The following is a 24,722-nucleotide window of genomic DNA, read 5'->3' as shown; positions in this document are numbered from 1 at the left end:
GCTCTGCACAGGGCTCAGAAGCAGAGCTGGCAGGGATGCAGCAAGGAAGCACCCTCGGCGGTGGTGGGCCACGGTTGCTCTGTGGACGCACACCGAGGCCGGAGGAACCGCGCAGCATCCGGGTGCCACCGTGGCTTCCCGGACACTTTGCAGCCCGACTGCCGCCAGCCCCGCGCCAGCCAGCCCGCGGGCAGAGCGCACAGCCCTGCGCCGCCCCAGCTCGCCTGCACAGCTCCTCGGGAGGGGACGCCTCCTCCAGACCCAAGTGCAGCTCTACTCCACCCTGGAGGTGTTTTACACACTGCAGTGTGATCTCCCTCCACGGAGGGACCCTCTTTTCCCCAGCGCACCAGGCTGGCCCGCGGGGAAGAGCCCTGTGCTCTCAATTCACACCGACTGGGGACAGAAGCCCTCAAGACGCTCGTGTTGGACCTGCCAGCTGCTCTGCTCGACAGGCAGGGCACCCCAGCCAGGAAAGGAGTCCCTAAAGAGGCTCCAGGACGTGCCAACGTCCAGGAGTGTTTTTCATGTTGCAAGACCAAAAGCTCGTTTCAGCCCAGGTCCACCACAGCTGCAGGGAGATGCGTCGGAGGCTCCGGGCTCGGCCGCAGCAGCATGCCTGGCCGCTGGGACTGCTGCCGTTCATACCTACCAGGCCTCCAACACGTCTGGACCACTTCTGAAACAGCCTGGTGCTCCTAGCACATCTTTCATACGCGTGAGCCAGACCGAGCCGGCAGCTCAGCCCGCCGCAGCGCCGGCGACCAGCGCCGCCCTGGCCCCCAGAAGAGCCCGGCCGCCCCTCACCGCTCACAACGGGCAGGGAACAAGGCTGAACCTCACCTTGAAACCATCAAGGCAACGTCTCACAGAGGAGAAGCAAAGTTAACATGGCACGACACGGCTGCTGTGCCCGCTCCAGTCCCTGTGTCTGGGCCATTTTGGTTATCTCTATTCGTCGGAGGGCCGGAGGAGGAGGAACGAAGGATAACAAAGCAGCCCTGAATGCCAGGGGCTGCTGGGACCTACAGCTTTCCTCCATGGGGCAGCTCTGCCCAGGCCTCAAGGAAAGACGAGGGGCAGAGACCTCGCTGCAGGGAGCTCTCCCTGCCCTGCCCAGCCAGCAGTCTGGGTTAAAAACACCCTTTCAGGAAAAACTGAGTCAGGGAGAAACAGCTGATGTAAAAACCATATTAACAGATAAATTCTCTTCCCTTTCTGTGCTGCGGGGCCAAGAGCTCCAGGCAAGGAGCCTGGAGAGCTGGCAGGGAGGGGTGGCAAGAGCCCTTGGCCAAAGGGCCGTCGGGAAGGACAGGGAGCGGCAGAGGAGCGAGACCAGAGAGGGTCTCGCACAGGCAGATCCCTCCCGGGCATTTATCCCGCTGGGAACGGTGTCCCAGCAGCGACCGAGAGCAGCTTCAACACTGACCCGCTGCACAAGCCAGTAAGAGCCCGGGTGGCTCCGTGGCCCCCCTGCAGCTTCTGAGCCCCCTCCTCTGCCGCGCAAGGTGCCCATCGGCAGCGCATCCAGCCTCCTGCAGACCAGCCTGGCCTCGAGCTGCAAGATGCTGCGCTCTGCATCAGAACAGACTGGTGCCTCCCCCTGCCCCGAGCTGTCCCCGAAAGCCAGGCTGTCCTGGTTCCCCAACCAGGGCAGACCCAGAAAGGCACAGGTGGTGGGAGAAGTCTAGCCCAGGAGGCGATGGCATCCTCCGAGCGGCAGCGGTCGCCTCTTTCCAGACAGAGCCCCTGGAGAGAAAGAGAGAAAGAAAGAGAGAGAGAAGGAAGAGCCCCGCAGCACCCGCTGCCCTGCGGTACCTGCGTCTGTATCCTGTTGAGACCCCGGAACCACAGGATCTGCCCGCGCCGCAGCTCCATCTCAGCGTGGTCGATCTCATCCACGTCTTCAGGCAGCTCCTCCTCTGGGATCTCCTCCTTGGTGATGCCATGGCCAGCTTCCTTCAGGAACTTCAGGTGGCTGGTTGGGACAGTGCAGATCAGCTGGGGAGAGGCAGGGAGAGAGCAGTTCCTTAGCATGCAGGCTGTGGCAGCACGGGCCCCACCGCCAGCCTTGACCAAGGGGGAGCATTCCTGCAGCGAGCTGCCAGGCCTCAGCTGAGAGACGCCAGGATGCAGCCGAGACATGCCACCGCTGGATGTGCCCCACTGCAAGCAGCACGGGAACGAGGAGAAGATTAGCAACCTCCTCTCCTCACTGCTGGCGTGGTACTGGGATGGAGCATCGCCGCCTTCCAAAGCTGCCTTGAATAAATACTGGGAAGAACGAGGGCAGCAAGGCAGCGGGAAGGGCGAGGCAGGCTGGGCTGCGAGCACGCCGTGCGTGGAGGCACGTGGTATGTTTTTTCAGACTGGCTCTTACCTGGCCCCAGAGGAGCTCTCCCACTCCGATAAAAATACACCAGAACCACTGGCTCAGGGTGAGCCCAGAGCAGCTGAACGGCTTCCCACCAAACTCCACAATGATGATCTACAGCACAGGAGAGAACAAGTCACGCACTGGGAACTCCAAGGGCTGCGTGGCACAGCCACGGGATGGAAAGGTTCCCTAGGGCCACACGTCTTTCCCCCCCCCTCTGGGATCACAAGATGAGCAAGGACCTCACATCTAGGCTACAGCTTTACAGGACACCAGAGGCACGCTGGCTGGCGGGCCCTGGCATCTCCCAAAGCACTCTAGACCCCAATATTCAGGTTTGGTGTCACCAAGAAGCTGCTGGAGTAGAATAAGGGGACAGGACAGAGCTGTGGGCAGTGACTGCAGCAGACACAGGTCCTGCCCGTGGCATGGTCCCCTCCCAGCCCCACCATTTTATTCCCACGCTGTTCCCGCAGCCTCACCTGAGCTGCGAACGTCCCCAGCACCACCGTGCAGAAGATAGGGTTGCGGTAGATGGACTCGAAGACGTTCCTCTCCCCGTGGATCTTGCGCGCGTTGATCTCATTGAACAACTGCATCATGACAAAGGTGTTGAAGACGATGGTGTAGTGCTCGGTGGGTGGGGAGTGGAGCGGGGCGTTCCGGCCACTGTCGATGTCAAAAAACTTCTCCCCTAAGCAGACAAGGGGGTTTTGGGGAGGGGATGGGGAAGGACAGGGAAGAGAGGAGAAGATGAGATCCCGCTCCTTACTTCTGCTCTGCAATGGTGGAGGTGGAATTAGGATCCCAGGCTCTTGCTGAATATGCCTTGACCCAGCTGGAGCCCCACTGAACCCTTATTTCCTTAAAAATGTTGAAAACCTGCTGCCCTGGCTAAAACTGTCTCTGCACCCAGCGAGGTCTTGAGCAGACCCACACCCTCGATATAAACCCTCTCCCTTAACGCCCCTCCACTTCCCAGCCATTAAATAAGCTCTGTCCTGGCCAACGTGGGGTCCCCAACACTGGCGCAGAAAGGCAGCTCACGAGGCGGTGCTGGGACTCTGCCCCTTTCCTTCCCCCCCGCCGTTTCTCGGGGCCTCACAGCTCACCCGCAAAAAGCAGCGTGAAAATGATAGTTAGCTGGTACACCGCGTGCCCCAGGATGTTCTTCATCATGGTGCGGGAGATGAGCGGCTTGTTGCGGCCATATGGCTTGCGCAGCAGCAGGGACTCGGACGGGGGCTCCGTGGCCAGGGCTAAGGAGGCGAAGGTGTCCATGATCAGGTTCACCCACAGCATCTGGACAGCCTTCAGGGGAGAGTCCTGCAGAGAGAGCGGGGAGAACACGTCACGCCACCAAAATCACCCTCTCTTCACTCCCTGTTTCGCAGAAGCCCCCGCTCTCCTCCTGCGGAGCCCAGCGGCCCCGTACCTGCGTGATGCAGGCGCCCGTGAAGGCCACGATGACGGCCACGACGTTAACGGTCAGCTGGAACTGCAGGAACTTGGAGATGCTGTCGTAGACGTTGCGTCCCCACATCACCGCCTTGACGATGCTGGTGAAGTTGTCATCCGTCAGGATGATGTCCGAAGCCTCCTTTGCCACATCCGTGCCTGCGATGCCCTTGAGGACCAGGGAGAAAGCGATGGGGTGAGTCACGGGGCGAGCTCCACGCTTGCAGTCTGTTCGGCTTCGCCTCTTCCCAGAAACAGCCCCGAGAGAAAAATCCACCAGAGCCAGTGCCAGGCCTGCGTTTGACAGCGAGTCCTGCTGCAGCTGCACCAACGCACCCGAGAGAGAGGAGGCTCCAAAGCAGCGAAGCCTTCAAGGACAGACACCGGCTCGGCTCCAGAGCGGGGCTCTGAGCCAGCGGCAGCTTTGCAGCCTGCCACTGACCGCCCCAGCCAGGGGCCACAGCACAGCAAGGCTGGGAAAGGGCTTCCTCCTCACGCCAGGGAACACGGGGATCCCTGGCTGGGCACCTCTGCTGCAAGCGAGGGCTGGGACCCCCAAATGAGAGGGAGAGCTCAGCAGCCCGAAGCCCCGGCGCCTTCCTGGTGCCTTCTGCCCCGTCGCAGGTGGACGGCAGCCCCGCAGCGAGCAGGGCTGCCCACAGCCTCCCAAAAATCACCTGCAGCATCTCAGCCGGACACAGTTTGCTCTGCAGGAGCTGGGCTCGCTGCATTTCTCACCGCCAGCACACAGAGGCGCTCGCTTTGTAGTAATCAAATGCATTGAACTTAACGAGCAGGTTCCCTGGTGCTTTCCCAGAGAAGCTCTCTTGCGATTTGCAAGACCCATCTCAGCCGGGAACCCCCGGCTGTCGCAGGGCACGAGCTCCGGAGCGAGCTGGGCAGACCAGCCCAAGGTCCCCCCATGCCCTTCGATCCCCGCTCTCCGGAGACCCAAGGGCAGCGCAGCCCCGTGCCTGGCCCCCAGCAAAGCCCCGTGCCTGGCCAGGGCCTGATCCTGCACATGGGGGCAGGGAGCCCCACCGTACCGTCCCCAAGAGAAGACAGACTACCTTCTGCTGTTTGTCCTAAAGGCTCCAGAATTGCACTTGGATATTTAACACCTTCCTAAAAAACCCTGCTCCCAAAAATTTTCTCATTTGCTTAAAGCTCCCTACATGGGCTCATAAGGCTCCGCTCAGCACCTGGCTCCTTTCACCTACCTAAACTTAAACAATTCACAGGAAACCCATTAAAACTGATGGGTTTCAGAGCCCGGGGCCAGGCAGGACCCTGCCGTGGGTGCTCTGCAAGCACCGTGTCACCGTCAGCTGGACACGGGCCCCCCGGCTGGGCCAGAGGAGCCCGGCCCTGAGCCGGGCTCTCAGAGGACTGCTTCCCATCAGTCTTTCGCTAACAGTCCTATAAAGTTCATGAGAATTAAATCAAACCTCCAAAGAAGATTTCTTTTTTTCTTTTTAAGCCATCCTGTAGATTTGGAGGAGAGTTTCACCAGTCCAGAGATAATTTAAGTGTTGAGAATAACCAAGTGTGCCATTAGTTTCTCACCCCGGAGAGCGAGGGCCACCCCTGGGGAGAACCCACCGCCCGTCCGTACCATGGCAAACCCAACGTCAGCTTTCTTCAAAGCTGGGCCATCGTTGGTCCCGTCCCCGGTCACGGCCACAACCTGCCTCTGGTCACCAACAGTGCTGTCGATAATTCCTGAAACGGAGACAAGCAGTTCAGAGAAAATAAGCCCCAAGGGCAGGCTCCCAGCACAGATCACGCTGCAGAAGCCCCCGGGCAGAGCAGAAGGAGACGCTTTGGTGAGAGGCAGCAGCCGAGGCAGCTGGCGGGCACTCACCTTTCACGAGCGTGTGCTTATCTGTCGGGGAGGAGCGGGCCAGCACACGCAGCTTGGGCCAGATCTTATCCAGCTGCTCCTGTTCCACCTGCAGGACAAGGCACACGTGAGAAGGGGTAGGGACCCCCCAGAAACCTTCTGCCCCACCGGAGAGCAAACCCCAACCGGGGCAGCGCCTTCGCCTCCGAGCCCCCATACGCCCCTGCGGCTGCGCTGGCTGAGGATCCCGGCAAGCGGAGGGACCGGCTGCATTTATCCAAGGAGAGGAGGAAAACCCAGTGGGATTCAGTGCCTTACACTGCTGGGGCTGTCGGAGAGGCCACCCACACCCACTGCAGAGCTGGACCCAGGGGCTGCTCTCCCACCTCTCCCTTCTCGTTGCGGATGAGCCGGTTGAACTCCTTCCCCTCCAGGCACAAGAAGTCCTCCCCTGGCAGCAGGATGCCGCACTTGGTGGCGATGGCGCGGGCGGTGTTGATGTTGTCCCCCGTCACCATCCGGACGGTGATCCCTGCACGCTGGCACTTCAGGATGGCGTCCGGCACCTGGGGGATGGGGACAGAGTTGGGGGAGGACAGGCAGGGCAGGGCAGAGCGCTCGGGTTCGGCACTGGGTATCCTGGGAGCCCGGCAGCTCCTCTCCCATTCTGCCTAAAAGGATCTGGAAAGGGCCCCAGTGGGGTCACGGACCAGCAGCCCACTTCATCCACCAGCAGCTCAGCTCGGTGCTCACACTGGGGATGAGATGCTGGACCGAAAACTCCCCCCCCCGAACCAGCCCAGCCATTTATCCCTGGGGTGCAGGGAGAAGCCACCAGGGACCGGAGAGGATGCCTGCCCCTGCTCGCTGCCGGCTGCTCCTGCACCGCAGCCTCCTGCCCTCGCGATGGCTCCAGCCAGACTCGTGTGCATGTCCGGAGCAGCTCCTCCAGCACAGACAGCCGGAGATCTTCCAGCCCTTGCCCCAAGGGGAAGGCAACCTCACTGCCTCCTCCCCGTCATGCTGCGGTGCCGGGCGCCAAGCCACGGCCCGGTGATCCATCACAACCGGGGCATTTTGGCCGCCCCCTTGCACCGCTCCGGCAGCACGTTGCTGCACTAATAGGTTTATCTATTATGGAGCGGTGGGGGAAGAGGATATTAGTGAGAAATTAGCAAATTGAATCAACGGCCTCCAGAGCCGGCGCAGACAGGGCATCTGTAATGCAATTCCCAGACCCAGATACTTGAACATCTAATCAGGAAAGATGCAAGCAAGGCAGGAGTACAGGGGCAAGCTCCAAAATGTAATCAAGAGGCAGGTATCAGAGGGCTTATTGCATTAGCCCAGCTGCCTGCACGTCACCCCTGCGGAGGAGGTAGAGGGGGACAGCAAGCTGGGAGGGAGGAACCAGCTAAATCAGCCCTGCCCCTCTCCATCGCCCCTCTGTCACCCCTCCGTGGTGGCTCCATGCACCTTTCAACTGCATGTGGAACCAGCCTGGCTTGTGCACAGACCCCTGGTAGCAGCCGGGGGGAAAGTTTGGGTGGAAACACCCTGCCACCAGGTCATTTTGTCCAGGTATGGGAGAGAAATGCCAGCAGCAGGGAGCTGGTAGCATGGGGCACTTCAGGGATGGATGCAGAGGAGCTGCTTGGGCTTTCTTAAGGGGCTGATGGTCCTGAGCAGCTGGGAAAGGGGCTCCTGGCCCAGGAACGGGGCTGGGGCAGAGGACAGCCAGGGTAGAGCTGGGATTCGGTACCTCTGGCCGCACAGGGTCCTCTATCCCGACCACAGCGATGCAGGTCAGGTCAGACAGGATCTCGTTCTCGCTGTCCCAGTCCGGCTCGGCGTCAGCGGGGAAGTCACGGAAAGCCAGGCAGATGGTCCGCAGCCCGTGGCAGGCCATGGGCTCTATCACCTTCTTCACCATCTCATCCCGGTCCTTCACCTTGAACACCCGAGGGTCTCCGTTCTTGTCCAGGATCCTGGTGCACCTAACGCAGGACCAGGATGAAGGGTGAGGGAGACCGGCGATGGCACGAGCTGCCGGCTCAGCGATCCGCTCCCCCTGTCACCCAGGTTCCCCATCTGCAAAACGGGGGCATCCCCCTTAGCCACAGCTCCCTACAGCTTTACCAAAGCCACCCTAAGAGAGTCAAACCCTCTGCACAGCAGCACCTCCCGATAGTCACCTCCCCGCTGCACAGCGGCCCGGCACCCTTCACCCCGCAGCCCTCCAAAACAGCTCCACAGCGCATCGGGAGCCTAAAGCCCACGGGACAGGGAGAGGACTGGCGCAGCGGGGGAGGACGGTTACTTGCGGAGGATGATCTCGGAGGCTCCCTTGCTGTACATGCGGAAGCCGCCGTTGCCATTCTTCAGCACCGTGCTCATGGACTTGCGCACCGAGTTGAAGGTGTAGACCTTGTAGAGCTTCTCCTCCGGCACTTCGTTCCGCACAGCCTGGTAATCCTGCTTCAGGTCCAGCACGAAACCCAGCAGGGCGCACTCGGTCTTGTTCCCCACTTGCCGGGGTAGCCCCCCTTCCTTCTCGGGTGGCTGGAGAGGAAAAAGGAAAGGAAAAGCAATGCCAAACCTGGGTACGGCAGGATGGGAGCTGCAGGGATGGCTGACAGTGGGAAGGCCAGAGGACACGAGGTTGTGGTTCTCCAACTCACCAGAATCTTGGATGTGTAGGCGGAGTTGATGGCGACACCGTTGACTATGAGGTCCAGGATCTTGGGCAGGATGGCTTCAGGGTCGGGGATCTGGCGGTAGTGGGTGTCCCCGACGTAGGCCTGTACCACAGTCATGCGGTTCATGGTGAGCGTGCCCGTCTTGTCCGAGCAGATGGCGGTGGCATTGCCCATGGTCTCACACGCATCCAGGTGTCTCACGAGGTTGTTGTCCTTCATCATTTTCTGCAACAGGCACCATGACCAGGAAGGTCAGAACCAAAAGCATGAATGTCCCCATCATGCCCCCAGCAACCCCACTGCATCGTGGTCTCACCTTCACGGAGTAAGCCAGGGAGATGGTGACCGCCAGCGGGAGCCCTTCAGGCACAGCCACCACCAACACGGTGACACCGATGATGAAGAACTTGACGAAATATTGGATGTAAATGGGGGTGCACTCTGCCAGCCAGGGCCGCCCCTGCACCCCAAACGTGTCGATCACGAAGTACAGCACCAAGATGATGACCGTGATGGCCGACATGATCAGCCCTGGGAGGAGAGGGAGAGCGGCAGGTGAGGGGACACGGGGGAAGGGGACAGCCCTTTCTCCCCGCGCTACTTCCAGCAAGGCTCTGGGGTGACAGCTCGTGTCGGGCCACCGCCACTCACCCGCCTTCCCGATCTGGACCGCCAGGCGTGTGAGCTTCCCTTGCAGCACGGACTTCTCTTTCTTGGGCACCTTCACCTTCTTCTTCTCCTTCTCCTCATTTTCCACCCCTTCCTGGCTCTTCAGGGGCTGGATCTCTAAGGCCACACCATCCTGAGTTTTAGCTACAGCCCAGGGCAAAATAAGACACCACGTGTGAATAGGAGAGAGACCGGGAAAACCTGTAGGACACCACTGAGAAAGATGGTGGTGGGAGAGAGAGAAAACCCAGAACAAGAACCATTCCCGACGACACACGCATCCGAGCACATGGAAACCTCGTGTCCCGGGGCCCTGCCACCTCTCTACGGGGCAGTTTTCTGCCGTCTACCCCTGCCCCACGGATAAAGGATCCTCAGAGCTGACACTGGCGATGTGACCCCTGCACCGGTCACACCTCTAAGGCAGCGCTGCAAGAAACCCTCTGGCCAGGCTTTGGGGTGGAGGCAGGTCTCTTCCAGCCTCGCCTGCGGGCTGCTTTACACCCCGTGGCAGATGGGGAGCGCTTTGGGCTGACCCCAGAGAGGCTCCGGTCCCCCCCGTCCCCGATGAGCCCCTCTGCTCTGCGCCCCGCTCCCACTCGGTGCCGCCTCTGCAGTGCCCGTGGGCAGCTCGGCAGGAATCACTTGCCAGGGGAGCGACTGGGGGGGTGAGATGGAGGGGGATGGTTAGAAATTCGATGGAGTTTGAAGAGGAGTGAGCCAGCTCCTTGAATCCCAGCCCTGAGCCATCCATCACATCTTTAGCACCCGAGACAGCCAGGCTTTCAGCTGCTATAATTGGTCTAGTCCAGCTGAAGGTCTGCACCAGGGAGCCCCAGGTCAGCTGGAAGTTTTGGAGAAGGATGGGAAGGGAAGAGGGTGGGAAGCCCCCCAAGAGGCTCTGCCTCAGCTGTCGGGGCTGGAGGAGCAGCGGTGGCCCCATAGCTGCCTGCAGCCGCCCCAGGACCTGTCCCCTCCCGGCTGTCGCCGCTCGATGGCTCGAGACACCCCGGAGCTCAGGGCAGCTCCACATCCGACACCTCCACGGTTACGACAAACCCGACACGGACAAAACAAGCACCCGGACACAGTCTGACGGGAAGGAGGGAAACTCAAACTGCTGAGAGGAGAGAGAAAGAGAGAGAGAGAGGTGGAGAGAGAGGTGCAGAAATGGGCTTCCTCCACAGCCTGCAAAGAACAGTGTGAGAAACACTGGTGAGGAGACGCTCACGGAGTCGAGGCCATGGGAGGAGAGGGTGCAACCGTCGCGCTGGCCAGGCCCCGTGGGACGTTTCATCCCAGGAACGGCATGAGGGGACCCATGTCTCTCCCCCAGCCGTGCCCAAACACAAACCCCACAAAGGGACTGCTTCTGGGGAGCGCAAGGGCTTCAGAGCCACCAGCTCACAGCTGCAGCTCGTGTCAACATGGATGAGATTTGCCCCGAGAAAGGGATGCTCTGCCAGTGGTCTGGGCTGCTGGAAGAGCCCTGTCCTCCCTGCACAAAGGCTTGCCCCACCCAGGGGCAAGGTGGCCACAGGGGAAGCCGGCCAGCCCCATCCCAGCTACGCACAGCCCCGGGGTGGGGTGCCAGAGGGCACCGCGATGCCGTGCCGGCGCCACCGGCCGCGGGACCGTTGCACCCTCTCCCAGGACAACGAGGCGAGAGTCCCGCCGGAGCAGCAAAGAGCACAGACTGATGAGAAGAAGGAAGGAAGGAAGGAAGGAGGAATGCTCGGTAGTTAGTGTGGTGCTGGTTCAAAGGATGGAGAGGCTGGTTACCTTTGTTGCGATTTTCAGGGGCTCCGGTTTTTTTACCTGTTCAAAGAGAGAAAGGGTGGAGGGCTGAGCACATGGACCCACGTTCAATGTCCAGCTGATGGGACAGCCTGGGGTCGGCCCTGCTCCAAGGGACCGTGCACCGCTCCAGCGGCATCTGCGTGCAAGGCTCAGCACCCTGCGGTCGCCCTCCGGACACCACGCGTGCCTTGGTCCACAGCTCGCGGCACCGGGGAGGCTCTGGAGCTCCCTGACTCCCCCAGGCACCCCAATCCCCAAGGCTTCAGACTTCCCCACCTGCACAGCACCCGCTACAGCCCCTGTCAGTGCTTCAAAGGGTGCCAGTGGTGGCTCAGACCCTTGGGGAGAAGAAACCATAAGCGGAGCTCAACCCCCGTGCAGCAGATACTGAGCGCCGGCGCTCCCTGCCTCCCGCTGCCGTTGGGCACAAGTGGATCCACCCAGCAGGCACAGACGTGTCCCCTGCCGTGGGCAGCACCGTCCCCATAGCGGGGGCTCTGCCCCCCGTCTCTGAGGTGGGCAAGGTCCACACGCAGGGGTCCTCAACGTGCCTCCGCAACACGGGGAGCACAGGGCTGCTGCAATCTAAACAAGCCTCGTGCGATATGGGGTTTATACAGCTTCCTCCCATCACCCCCCAGCACCACGGAGGGGGATGAGCTGGTGAAGCCCCCTGCCCCGCTTTGCTCCCAAATCGAGGGCTGCAAGGCACAGAGCCAGGTCTGCTGTGGGGCTGAGCGACAGAGTCTGGGGGCTGGCAAAACACCGAGTGCCGTGCCCGGGCACCTGGCAAGCTGCTGCTGAGCTCCAACAGCAGCGCTGCTCCCACGTCTCACCCCGTACTCCCACCTCCAAGCTGGCAGCTAAGCCCCAAGAGCTCCACAGCCACTGAACCCCAGCGACGCGAGCAGCCGCCTGCCCCAGGCGAGCGGAGCTGGAGAAACCCAGCGCACACGCGGCCCAGAGCCAGAACGGCTGCCAGGAGAGGCCCGGCAAGCCTCTCCCCGCGTGGCATCGCCTCCCGGGAAGGGCTCCCCGGCGCGGGAACGCCTGCGCAGCCAGCGATGCCAGCCGGCAGCTCCCTCCTGCCAGCACCTCGCACCTCGTGGCTGCTCCCAGTGAGCCCAGACCTGCTGTACAGGGATGCAGCGACACGGGGGAGAGCAGGGGCTTCCCAAGCCTGGCTTGCACCCATACTGGCTTTAAAGCTGGTATCAGAGCTGGCACAGAGCAGGGGAATAAGCAGCAAGATGTGAGAGCTGAGGCAGGAAAGCATTCGAGTCCCAGCATGATCAGGAACACCTCAGCCCGCCTGGCTGCTCTCCTACCCTCCAACCCCAGCACGCAACCCCTCCTCTCCCTCTTGCCATCCGCTGCGCTTTGCCTCCTTCCCCTGGGAGCTCAGGGGACGCCAGCAGAGATCTTCAGCAAAGTCCTCAGGGTGCTGGGTGGGCTACTAACATCCTGCGGACAACCAGGACTCACCTTCCCACCACGGGGCGGGCAATGAGCACCGCGCCACGGCACCGCGGGGCATCGCTACCGGCCGCTTTTCCCTCTGAGCCTCTGCCCCCCCACCCTGCAACTCCCGGCTGCGGCCGGCTGGAGAAGAGAGAGCTGGAGCCGTGTCCGAAAGAGCTGGCGAGCGGAGGTCTGGGTGGACGGGGGGCTTTCCTCAGGCAGCACGATCCCCACACTGCGGGCGAAGGGGCAGCAGGCAGGGATGCCCCCCCGCCGCCTCGAGGTCTCACCGTACCTGCCTGGGTCACGGGCACTAACACACAGCTGCGTCCCACGGATGTGGGTGTAGCTTGTTGCACACCGGTGGATGCTTCCCAGGAAAGGGAGAAAGGCAAAAGGAGGAAAAAAGCAGTTTCAGTGGCTCTCCTTACCTTTCTTCACCTTCTTTTCCTCGTCTCCTTCTCCTGCACCCAAGAGAGTGAAGATGATTCCCGTCTGGGAGTTGATACCCACGGCAGTCACCACCATCCTGCCGGAGCCCTCCATCACGTGGGTACCTGGCACAGCAGGAAGGCCACGGTGAGACAGGACACGGGCACGCCGTTCCCATCTCCTCCCCAACACCGGGACGCAGGACCCTGGAGCGGTCACAAACCCAGCCCAGCCCTGCACCGACCACCCAAGAGCTGCCCGGGATCCTCACCCGACAGCAGCATGGGGTCTTTATCCAGCGATTTCTTGACTTGGTCTGACTCCCCGGTCAGCGAGCTCTCATCTATTTTGAGGTCATTGCCCTGGATCAGGATCCCGTCTGCTGGCAAGAGATCACCTAGGAGAGGAGCAAAGCGGGGGGTCAGCCCCAGCCCGGCCGGCCGCAGCTCACCCCTGCCTGACCCTCCCAGGAGGGGGCTTCGTGTGTCACCAAAGGGACTCAGAGGACCAAATCTAGAGGGAGGAGCAGCAACAGATGGGTATTATAAAATGATATCCAATGGCTCCAAAATCTTCACCGATGCACAAAAGCATTCGTTGTGAGGATGTCTGCTCAATCAGACAGTGCTTCCCCCCTCTGGTTTTACTGAATCAACACCACATCCTTCCCAAAGCCTCCTGATACATCCAGACCCTTACGCAATCCCATCATCCACCCACCGAGGAAGGAAAGAGCCCTGTGTGAAAATGAACACCATGTTGGACCAATCTCTTTCCTGATGGGAGCTGCATGGGATGAGCATTCCCCCCTGGCAAACAAGGAGCAGGACCTGGTTTAGCCCAAGGGCTACACCTCCTTGCTAAGAAGATGTTCCTCCTTGCTAAGGAGATTTTCACCAAGAAGGACACGGTTGTGAGAATGAATCATTTTTGGGACCAGCAGGTCGCTAAAGCAACCCAAAGCTGTGTGCAGAGCCTTGTGCCAGCAAGCAGCAAGGTCAGCGGAGCATCTCCCATTGCTCCTGGCCACAGCAAGCTGCAAAATGGAGTAACTGGAGGAGCCACACTTCCCCTCAAGGCAAACGGGCTGGCAAAGCAGAGAGGAGCAACCACCAAGGCTCCCGAGGTGGAGGGACAGACCCCAGCCACCGCCGCCTCCACTCACCATACTTGATCTGCGCGATGTCTCCCACCACGATCTCGGCCACTGGGATCTGAATCACCTGCCCCTTGCGGATGACCGTGAACTTCTGCTCCTGCTCGATGCGGCTCTGGAGGCCCCGGAATTGCTTCTCCTTGCTCCAGTCGTTGAAGGCGGTCACCAGCACCACGATGATCACCGAAAACAAGATAGCCGCCCCCTCGATCCAGCCGGCCTGCGACTCGCCCTCGTCCTCCACACCGCCCGTCGACTGGCCGCACACTGCAGTCGGAGGGGAAAACTCGTTTGCACAACGAGACGCTCGCTTTCCCCCGAGTAACATGAGCAGAGCCTAGAAGACTCCTCCCTCCTCCGCCCTGAGCTGGTCCAAGGGCTTCCCCTGCTCTCAGAAGGTTTTTACATCCCTGGAGGCATTTGTGTTCCTCCCCCACCTTTTTCATTTTTCATTTTTGGCAGAGGTTGGGCTGAGAAAGCCAGGACAACTGGCTTCTATTCCCAGTTCCGCACCCAGCGCTCCCTCCACTGCGTGACCCTCGAGCGAGTCGCCGTCTCCCTGCACCTCCAGATCCCTGCCCCTGCTCCACTCCTCCAACCGTACAGAGATCCAGGACTGGGGAGGAAACACTCGCCCGACGCTGCTGCTCAGCCACACATGGGGTGTCACGGCTGGGAGCAGCACTCCCTGGGCAGGGGGAGGTCCCAGGGGACAGACAGCCTTGTCCCTCCATGCCCAAACCAAAAGAGAAGCCCCATGGGCCTTGGGAAGCCACCAGACTAGATGGACCCCTTGGTCTCTGAGCATCTTTTGGGCGAGCAGCAAGGAGCAGCTCTGAGCCACGTTGTGGTGACAGCTGTGCCCAGACATGTCCATCAGTGCAGGTCCCTGGACGTGGATGGGACCACGCCAAGGATGGGGAGAAGCCACCACCAAAAGGGTGAGCAGAAGTAGCTCCCTGCTCCATCTGCACCAGGGTGGAGGGACCCACGGAGTGACCTTCCAGAGACAGCACCTGTCCCAAAGCCCTGCTCCCGCACGGCTGGGCACGGCGGCTCACATGGCTTCCCCACCGAGCACCCCACCACGCCGCAGGGACCCCAGGGACTCACGTTCATTGTCACCGCCTGGAGGGTGGTAGAAGGACAGGCCCAGGGAGATTATGGCTGCGATTTCCAAGATGATCAGCGTGACGTCCTGGAGCGCCTCCCACACTAACTGCAGGAACGTCTTGGCCTTTTTGGGAGGAATGAAGTTCTGGCCGAAGACCTGCCGCCTCTTCTCTAGGTCAGTCGGGTTCCCGGACAGGCCTGGAGAGGGGGCAGACGGAGATGAGGGCAAACCCCACCGCTGTCCCCCACCAGCACCGGTGGGACCCCCGTAAGGAGCAGCTCCACGCTTGCACGAGGGTCATGAGGTGCAGGCAGGGGAAGCCAAGGCAGGGCTTTGCTCCCATCACCCACGAGGCAGGGGACACCCAGCCGGCGGGGCAGGACGCTGCCGGAGCCGCGGGCAGGAGAGCGTGCCGGGGCGAGCACGCCGAGCCGCCTCTCCCTGGTGCTGCAGCCTCGCAAAGCGCCCGAGTGCCAGTTAATGCCAGTTGGCACTGGCCAGCTTGTTTACATGCTGCATCAAATTAGCCGTAAATCTGGCACCGTGAGCGGCGCCCGGAGCTGTCGGAGCCACCTGATCCCTCTCTCCTGCCAGCTCGGAGGAGCAGCCGCCGCAGAGAGCGACTTGGCGCAGCAGGAGCGTCTCCGAGCTCGGCCGAGCCCCACGGATGCGTCACGACCGCAGGGGCTGGGGCAGTGCGGCCAGGCCAGCTCCCGCGGAGAGCTGGTGGAGGAGACACAGGGCTGCTCCTGCTGCTGAAAAGTGGTGGTGGGAGTGAGGAAAGGGGCATTAAAGCCATTAAAAAGCTGATGGGGTGCAAGGTAGAGCAGCTTCCCCAGCCCAGCACCACCTTAACCGAGCCTGGTGCTGAGCCCCCCTGCTTTCCACCTTAAGATGGCCCGTGGGGCTGCTGCCAGCTCCCGAGAGGCACCGAGCAGGCGGCTGTGCTGGCCCTGGGCACCTCCCGGTGCCTGGAGCAGCCTGGCAGCGATGCCCTCCCGGGGGGACACCAAGCCCTCCCACTCAGGGGAGGCCTCCCCACCAGCTCTGTTGCATCCCAGCCGGGAAGAAGCGGCAGGATGAATCCCATTCCCCCGCCACGCATCCCCCTTTCTGCTGCGACTACACCCCGCGGCTGCAGGGAGGGGATGCGCTGGCAGAGCAGCCCGGGCGTCCCCACCCAGCCATGACAGGGCGGCAGGATCCTGGGATCTCCCGGCCTCCCCGAGCCCAACCCATGCGGGAATGCTTCCTGCCCAATGATGTCTCCAACGGGATGGATGGAAAATATGGCTAACCGCCACGGCTTGACTCATGCCGGCGCCGGGGCCAGGGAGGCACGGCGTGCACCGTGGGCAGGCGTGCCGGGCACACACGCGCTCCTGCACGAGGATGCGGGATGCTGCCACGCGGTGGGGGAGGTTGCACACGTGGCTCCTCCAAAGCCCATCTCCCACCCACGGAGCTGCCCCCAGAGCTGCCCCCCACCCTCCTGGGGCAATTGGGGAGGAGGGGGGGCTTTCAATTTATCTGTGCTGACACAGGGAAGGTTGTAGAGAGCAGAAGCCTTGGGCATGTACTCCAGGCATGCACTGCAGGTCTGGGCTACCAGCAAATCCCTCCTGGACGGGGCCACTGCGGGGCCTGGGAAAGACCGATTAGTGGTGGAGTGGATTGGAAATTTTGGAAGGAGGCCACAAGTGACAGCAGGAGAACAAAACCCCTGTGCAGTCACTGGTCCCTGATCGGAGGGGAGGCACCGCAGCCCCGGAAAGCTGCTTTTGGGTAGCAAAGCCTTCACGCAAGGAGCCCCAGGAGCAGGCTCCTCGCCCCGGCTTGGGAAGGAGACAGCAGCTCCGGGAGCCGCTACCACCGGCGGGTGAGTCAGGGCGGTGTTTGCTGACACTCGTCACCCAGGGGAGACCGGGAAGGGAGACGCTCTAATCGGTGACTCACCGAAGCCGCCTGTGCTTCGCTGCCGCTGCCACCGCCCCACTCCTCTTCCCACCCTGTCCGACCTGGCTCGGGGACGGGGCTGATGGAGGAGGTGGAAAGCCAGCACCAGCAGCGAGCCACCCCATCACCGAGCTCCTCAGCCCTAAGGGGCTGGGGTCCAGCGACACCTTTTAAGGCAGGAGCCGGAGCAGCAGGTCCCAGTGGAACCCCACACCGCTGCCGGCCAGACACCCCCTGAACAAGCACTACTGCAGAGAGATCCCACCCTACGAGGACAAACCACCCAAGGGACCCCTCGGGGTGAGGGCAGCCCCCGGGGGACTGTGGCCAGCATCTGCCCCGCGGGGACAGTGCCAGGCTTGACCGAGGACAGCCAGCGCTGCAGCACGGAGGGCAGAGCAGCAGCACCGAGGGGCAGGAGCTGCACACACCCAGATGGGATCAAACCGCTCCAGACACTGCCTGCAGCGGGCTGCCGTATTTTAGGGCAGGGCAGGAGGTCTGGGGGACTCCCCAGCAGGCGCTGCTTGCCAGCAGCCTCCTCCCGCGGCACCCAGGAAAAGCACACGGCCACACGCTCCCTGCCGCACGGGGCGGGAGCTGCGCACCACCCCAGCGGGATAACGAGCAGAGGGATAACGAGCACGGGCCCGGGCACAGCCATCTGCACGGGGTTGCCTATTGCAACGTGGGGCTGGGACGTGCACCCGGTGCCCGCACGCGCAGCAGTGCCCCATCTCGTCCCCATGGGTCCAGCGAAGCTCCCAAGCTTTGGCCGGGCAGGGCCAGCTCGGGAGGGGTTTGCAGGCAGAGGGGTGCTCGGGGTCAAGTCTGAGTCAGCCCCAGCTCTCTGCAAAGGGCTTCCCAGAGGGAAAAAGCCCCACACCACACATGCCAAGACGTAGCTGGCGTTCCCCAGGTTGCATATCTCTCACTAAACCCCGGCTGGGGCATCCCACCTGCACACACAACCCGAGCTCACCTGCGCTGCACTGCCTGGGGCGAGCAGCCCCCCGAGGACCCCACTCCCCATTGCCCAGGCTTTGCCCACGGACGTGTCGAGGCAGGGGACGCGCTCACGGCTTGCGGCTTCCCGACCTGCCGGGGTTTCCCGCATTGTGGCACCGTGGCGGTGTCATGCCGTGGCAGACACATGGAGAGGCAGCCCCGGCACAGCAGAAGCCAAACGCCCCGCTCCGATGGGATCAGACAAAGGTGCCGCAGGCTGCCTTGGGCTTTCGCTCTTCCTAAAAACCCCAACTTGTAGGAACTAACCTTTCTTTGCTCTCTGTGCTGAACAGGATGGGGTTTGGGACGGGCAACAAAGCTCACCTCCAGAGCAAGAGGGTGAGGCAGGGATACGCTGGGGGCAGGGGATACAGCGATGCCAGCCAGTGCCTGGAAGCAGTGCTCGGGATCGAAGGGCAGCCCTTCGCCTCACCCTCGGCAAGAGCCGCCAGGCCAAGGCAGAGCCTTTCGGGTTCGCTTCCCCCCCTCCCCTCCCCTCCCACCCCCAAAGGAGCGCACTCCCAGTTTGGCAGGGCCAAGCACATTGTTTTGCGACCTGGACTTGGTATTTCCACCGGGAGTCCCCCCCTTCTCTAATGACATCCCGATATTGTCTCCCCTTCCCGGTCCCACTCACAGCTGGGAAACACGCTAATCCCCAGCTTACGGCACTAATAATAACCCGCAAGTTTTCAGAGCCGAGGCGCAGCCACATCCCCATCCCACACAGCCACCGCGGGGCCGCATCCTGCCAGTGCTGTTCCCAGCCCCAGGTAAACCCTCGCTGTTGTAAGCAGGGGGCCTCTCCCCCCTGTACCCCTTCTAATGCCAAAGAAGGGGTGCAGCATCGTGCAAAGACACCTGCAGCTACCCCACGCCGGGACCCCAGCGCCTACCCCGCGATACGGGGGCCTGGAAAGGCCAGCCCGGACCACGGCGAGGAGAGGTGACATCCTTCCACCAAAGCCTCCCAAAAGTGACCTGGCACCCGCAGATAAGCTTCACTGCCTCTGCTCAAACCTGTGATGCTCAGAAGCACCCAGCCAGGTTTTATGCTTCCACAGCTGCTCAAGAAGCCCTGCAGATCCGAGGGAAGCCCACGTGCATCTCCCCGTCCCCAGCAGCGAACCCCTTTGGGGATGCATTGCCCGTCCCTTGGCTGAGATGCTAACACCCTGCGAATGAGCTGCACGCAGCCCGGCCACCTCCCCAGGCACGCTCCAACCTTTACACTCTCCTTCACCCGCACCCCACGCAGCCCTGCCATTAGCACTGTAAATTATTAAACAGGGGAAAGGCCGGCGCCGACCCGCGGGGCAGCAGCCGGGCTGCGGAGAGGAGCCCCCCCGCGCCCCTCTAATACCCCGCCAGCTCCTCACCCCTGCCCGCATCCCGCCTCCGCTCCGTCCTCCCAGGGGACGCGGGGCTCCGGGCTACGCCTCGGGGGAAACCCCAAGGAAGATGCTTCTCTTTCTTTTTCTTCCTTCTCTACTTTAAATGATCATTTTATTAAGATGCAGGGAGCCGTCGCCCACGAGGCTCGCGGTGGATGCCCGGTGCAATGGGACCACGCTTCGAGCTCAGCCACAGGACAGTTATTTGAGCCACCGCTCTCCAGCCACCAGCTTGAGCCTTGCACGGCTCCAGCCCCGAGGCACCGGCCGGAGCCGAGCGGGTGGTCCCACCTTGCAGACCACAGGACGGCCACTTACCTTCAACTGGCGACGTCTTCAGCCTCTTGCAGACATTCTGCACGCCGCCGTAGGAGTCATTGAGCCGGGCGACCGCCTCGGCACTCCTCAGCTCCATGAGGTTCCTAAGCTCCACCACGGAGCAACCAAAGTCCCCCTCATGGTTGCCTTCGGCAACCGAGTTCCCGGGGTGGTGGTCGGCCACGTTGTTCGTCATCTTGCCGGCACGGCGGCAGCAACGCCGGCTCGCGGCTCCTGCAGCACCCTCCCTTGAGGGTCCGGCGGGGGGATGCTCGGTGCGGTCCCTTCCGTGGGGGCTGCCCAGGTGAAGCGGGTGCCTCTAACCGAGCCCAACTTCTCCGGATAAAGGTGTAAACAGGATGTGCATGTTACCGCGGAGGCGACCTTAGCAACGACCAGCGTGCATCTCCCGCAGAAGGAGGAGGGCTCCCTGGATACCACAGCAACTGGAGCTGCAAAAACAAGGATGGGAAACAAAAATACCGGCATTAGAAGGTCTGCTAATAAATGCACGCGCTCCACGGGACGGGCAAGCAGAAGCAACAGCACCCGAAGGTGGGCACCCACCAGAAATACCGTGGTTTGGAGGCACCGGCTTGTTCACCTGGCCCTGGGGGTCAGCATGATTTGACCAAAAAACCTGGACGAGCAGAAGTTGACCTTGCGGGGAGCTCAGACGGGCTCAGCATGGACCGGGGTGTTTCACAGGCACTCGGCCACGCCGCGGGGAAAACCGGCGGCAGCAGCTCCGGCAGCGCGCGGGGCCGGGCAGGAAGGGCGCCCAGGTGGTTCTTCGCTCAACCCCCAGCTGCCCAGCCCAGAAAAACGCTCCCATTCAGTTTGGTTTAAAAATACATCTCGGCAGTGGAAAACAGCTGCTTCCTCCGCAGGCTGCCGTCCCGGGGCAGGAGCGCCGGCTCACCGCACTGCCAACAGGTAAGCAGAAGCATCCCGCTGAGCTAGCTGGCACCGACGGAAAGGGGCTCGCAGCACCCAGCAGACTTGTAATCAGCTGAGAGATTCAGCAGGAGCCAGAGAAGCTACTAAAACCCACACATTTCTCTAAAATGAAGAGGCTTTTACATTAATGACACCTTTCCAGGCTGTGTCTCGGGAAGTCCTCTGTACTCTTCTTGCAAGCTCTCGTGCCGTCCCCTCGAAGGCAGCAAGCGAGCTCTCAGCCTCGGCTCACAAAGCCCTGAACTGCTGCCAGCCAGGTTGCACCTGCGCCCTGCCAGCGAGGGCAAAACAGCTTCAACCAGCCAGACCCGAGTGCTGCGGCCAGGCAGGGACCACCACGAGCATCCCGCAGCTCCCCCCTTCCCCAGGGGCTTGGGGTTCCCCGCTGGCATCCCGGGCAGAGAGGACGAGCGCTGGGGACACGGAGGGAGCAGGCGGAGCAGCACAGGCCAGAGGGGAAGGGCTTTCTTTCGCCCAAGGCAGCCTCCAGCTCTGCTCCCAAGCTCAGGCGCCAGCAGCGATGCTCCCAGACACCTCTCAGGCACTACAGAGGCAAAGAGCCTGCAAGGGAGGCTCTTTATGGAGAGAAAATAAAGCCTTTCCTAGAGCAATATAAATGAATAACAAAAGGGGAATGGCCATTAAGGCAGCATCCACACTGAAGCAGAGGACCAGAAGCAGCAGAGCAAGCGGCCAGAGAAGCCAAGCAGCCAGACGAGAATGGGAGGAAGGAGGGAAAACACCCATTGCTGCGTCCCGGGAGCACACGGGATGCACCAGCCCTCGCGAACCCAACAGGCGGGCACCAGACCATCACAGGGCCATCCCAGCACCACCCTGCAGCAAATGACCCCAATTCCAGTCCCGCTCGCGCTGGCTTTGCAACCCCTGGGCCAGCAAGACCCCCAAAAAGCAAACCCCTCCCTGCACAGCTGATCCGGGGCCTGGCCCCCGCGAGCAGCTCCCCCCCCCCCCCCCCCCCCCCCCCCGCAACACCCAGGGTGGCTGCTGGCGTTATCAGGAGGCAACACGCACCAACCGAACCTCGGGGACACCAGCGATGCCACCGCCACGGGAGGGTCCTGTCCACCAGCTGCAGCCAGCAAAGGGACGAGGAGCACACAGACCTGCTCCCCCCACAGCACTGGGGCTCCTGGGGCACCCAAACTTGCACCCTCGGGGCAGAGCGTTGCTGCTGCCCCGTAAAGCAGAGATCACCAGCACCAGCTGGGGCACCAGCATCCTTGCCCATGCCCAGCCCGGTCACCCTGCAGCTCATCTATCATTTAAAGGCATGAAAGCTGCTGGCAGCGAGGTAGGAGATGGCAGGACCAATTAAGCAGACTCCTGCTGATCAAGAGAAAAGAAGATAATTCCCCCCATCTCAACACACTAATTTTTTCCTCTTTCATAGCAACTAACATCTTCTGAGGAGAGCTCAGAGGTTAAAAGAAAGACAGTTAATTAATACTGTAATGGCCTAGTCTGTAATTACCCCTGAAGGAGCCCACGGGGCACCGATCATCACCAGCCCGTGCCCAGCCGCGAGGCTCCTTCCCTCCAGCAGCGCTGGCCCCGGGGACTCGCTCTGCTGGTCAAGAAGAAAGGAGGGACCATGGCGGGGGAAGGCTCCTGCCACCTGCTTGGAGCATCCTCCTCCAGCCCCAGTTTGGGGTCAGAGCATCGGCCGGGTCACAGGGCCGGGTCACAGACCCGTTCCTGGCCCGTCTCTGCCCCATCCCGCTGGCACAGGACAGGCTCCCGCACTCCTTGGCCAGGCTGGGAAGGATCCGTCCCAGACAAGCGGAGAGCTGTGCTCAGGCTTCCCTACCAGCTAGCGCTCTAACCAGCTCCTAATGACTCCAGCAGCATTCAGCAGGCTGTCCCTGACTCTAATAATTCATTTCCAGAGCCTCCAGGCACTGGAGAGGAAGAAGTGCTCCCTGAGGGTGCCCTTGGCACGTAGGGCAAGAAAACACAGCCCAGGTGGGAGAGTCCGAGCAGGAGCCCGACTGCGCTGCGCAGGAACCAGCTGCACGGGACCCCGAGCCGCTGGCAGCGCTGCGTCACCTCCCAGACAGCATCCCCGCACCGCACACGGGGACCTGCAGGCAAGGAGGAGTTTGGGGGTGGCAGTGGCGAAGGACACGGACCCTCTTGACCTGTGGCCGGGTGTGAGCTGGGGGAAGGAGAGTGCACGCTCCGGGAAGGAGGGAGCGGCTGGCGAGGAGCGGCGAAGCCGATGTGGTGCTGCAGACAAACCTGCCCAGAATAATAAACGGCTGCACTACACCTCCGTCCTGGCTGGGGAGAGCGGCCGCAGGCCAGCGCCGGGGCCGGAGCGGCCCGCTGCGTGTGCCTGCCCCGGGCAGCGGAGCAGTGCTGCCACAGGGAAAGAGACCTGCTGGCTTTTAACTATGGGGGAGAGGAAAGGGGGCTGCTCAGAGAGGGACAAGGAAAAAAAAAAAAAAAAACAAGCAAACAAAAAAAATCAGCTGGACATGTCACACGTGACACCTTCAGCCAAGCCACGAGCGGTCTTGCTGCGATGCTGGCGGCACAGCCCACGGCACCAGCAGCCCGGCACACGCCAGCCCGCAGCTGCTGCCTGAGCCGCCGTTGCTGGGCCAGCGGGCAAGAGCAGGAATCCTCCCTGCTCAGCTCGGCACACTCGGTCCGGACCCTGGCAGGCAGACCTGAGCACCACCCCGTCTGATGACCAGAGACGGAGCAAGCCCTGACCAAGCTCAGATTCTTTTTTTAACCCATGAAGGAGGGGGAAATCTGTGCCCCAGCTCAGCTCCCCCCGCACATCGCTCCAGCCTGGGCACCTCTCGCCATCCAGGGCGGAAAGCACTGTGCCGAGAAGGAGCAACACCAGCCGCCGCCTCCCCTGCCCAGAGCCCCCAGCCCCGCCAGGCTGGCGGCGCAGCTCAGCCAGGCAGGATCAGGCCCACCGAGCAAACCGCAGGCCGGTTGGATCAAAGTTTATCACCTTCCCCAAGCACCTGCCCGGCTGCACCGGTACAGAGGCTGCCCGCATCCAGCCCCACACGCTGCCCCTCGGGCAGCACCCGCCGGCCTTCATCGCCTCTCCTGCTTTGGGGACGGGGTGTTGGAAGCACTCGGCTGCTGTAGGTTGCCATGGCAAACTCAATGTAAAGCTGTCAGGGATGCTGTTTACGTTTCCAAGGAGGGAGGAAAAAAAACCCCAAACCCCCAAATTGCCCTTACTGGCCTAGGTTTAAGCTTTTTCTCTTTGGAAATTAAAAGCCAAGCTCCATCCCCAGTGGGGAAGCTGTGCTGAGCCCTGGAGCGCAGCTGCACAGACAGACCGACTCTCCAGACGGGCGCACAGGCTCCAAAACCCAAAGTAGCCAACTAAAGCAGAAAAACGGGCCTGAAGCACCTTTCACCGCCTGCTTGCTGGGAAGTGTCCTGGGAGAGACTGCGCAGCTCTCCCGGCTCTCCCTCCCACTGCACGGACCCCACCGTCGCTCAGCGCCCGCCGTGGCTCCTGGGAGCCGTGGTCCCACGTGGGAGCGATGCTCTAATGGGAGAGGGAGCCAAAAAGTCACCGGAGTGGCTGCATCTGCCCAGAAAATTGCCAGGAGAGACATGTTAAGCCCTGCTGCTGGTGGAGGGTGTTTTGGGAGGTGAAGGGACCCCACCAGGCAACTGCTGCAGCCCCTCGCAGCGGGGAAGGAGCAAGCGTGCAGGGAGACACCGGGGAGCATGCGGGGCTCCCTGGACCGGGGTGTCCGTATCGGGACCACTGCACAACACACCCTGCCCGGTTTCGACAGAGACCGGACGAGAGCCGTGGGCAGATGCTGCTGTTGGCAGGCACAGGGAGGGGTGCAGCTCCCCACCCCGGTGCCTGCCGGGGCTGAAGTGCCTCTGTCTCCCATGGCGGAGGCATGGCCGAGATGAAGCGAGGTGCCCAGGGTGACACGGAACAAGCAGCGGTCCCCAGGCCACGAGGACACCAAAGCTCGGTGGATTTTCAGCAGCAGCAGCAGCGCAGCCCCCCTCAGCACCCCCCGCCTCCTGCCCTGTGGCAGAGCCCCCACCCCT

At 62.0% G+C, this 24,722-nt stretch overlaps 1 protein-coding gene across 4 annotated transcripts in view; it reads right to left on the bottom strand.

Annotated features, from left to right (window-relative positions):
• The window catches only part of ATP2B4 (ATPase plasma membrane Ca2+ transporting 4), a 53,202-nt gene that overhangs the window by 11,099 nt on the left and 17,381 nt on the right, over positions 1–24,722 (bottom strand). For 3 of the 4 annotated variants that reach the window (XM_082329976.1, XM_082329973.1, XM_082329974.1), the window contains exons 2-20: positions 19,686–20,137; positions 15,009–15,206; positions 13,905–14,162; positions 13,011–13,136; positions 12,739–12,864; positions 10,829–10,864; positions 9,029–9,190; positions 8,694–8,908; positions 8,360–8,602; positions 7,999–8,240; positions 7,441–7,675; positions 6,065–6,244; positions 5,700–5,787; positions 5,451–5,557; positions 3,813–4,004; positions 3,490–3,703; positions 2,860–3,071; positions 2,381–2,488; positions 1,819–2,001 (exon numbers count right to left, since the gene is read on the bottom strand). In XM_082329976.1, the coding sequence (XP_082186102.1) occupies positions 1,819–2,001; positions 2,381–2,488; positions 2,860–3,071; positions 3,490–3,703; positions 3,813–4,004; positions 5,451–5,557; positions 5,700–5,787; positions 6,065–6,244; positions 7,441–7,675; positions 7,999–8,240; positions 8,360–8,602; positions 8,694–8,908; positions 9,029–9,190; positions 10,829–10,864; positions 12,739–12,864; positions 13,011–13,136; positions 13,905–14,162; positions 15,009–15,206; positions 19,686–19,881 (3,321 nt within the window). In that variant the 5' untranslated portion in view covers positions 19,882–20,137. Of the gene's footprint in view, positions 1–1,818; positions 2,002–2,380; positions 2,489–2,859; positions 3,072–3,489; positions 3,704–3,812; positions 4,005–5,450; positions 5,558–5,699; positions 5,788–6,064; positions 6,245–7,440; positions 7,676–7,998; positions 8,241–8,359; positions 8,603–8,693; positions 8,909–9,028; positions 9,191–10,828; positions 10,865–12,738; positions 12,865–13,010; positions 13,137–13,904; positions 14,163–15,008; positions 15,207–19,685; positions 20,138–20,252; positions 20,272–24,722 lie in introns of those variants that run through there. The other variant, XM_082329975.1, reaches the window with a different exon arrangement.

The sequence above is a fragment of the Platalea leucorodia genome (genome assembly GCF_965183815.1).
Source record: "Platalea leucorodia genome assembly, chromosome: 19".
NCBI lineage: Eukaryota > Metazoa > Chordata > Aves > Pelecaniformes > Threskiornithidae > Platalea > Platalea leucorodia.
The sequence above is the reverse complement of the archived record's forward strand: the minus strand, read 5'-3'. Positions and strand labels throughout refer to the sequence as shown.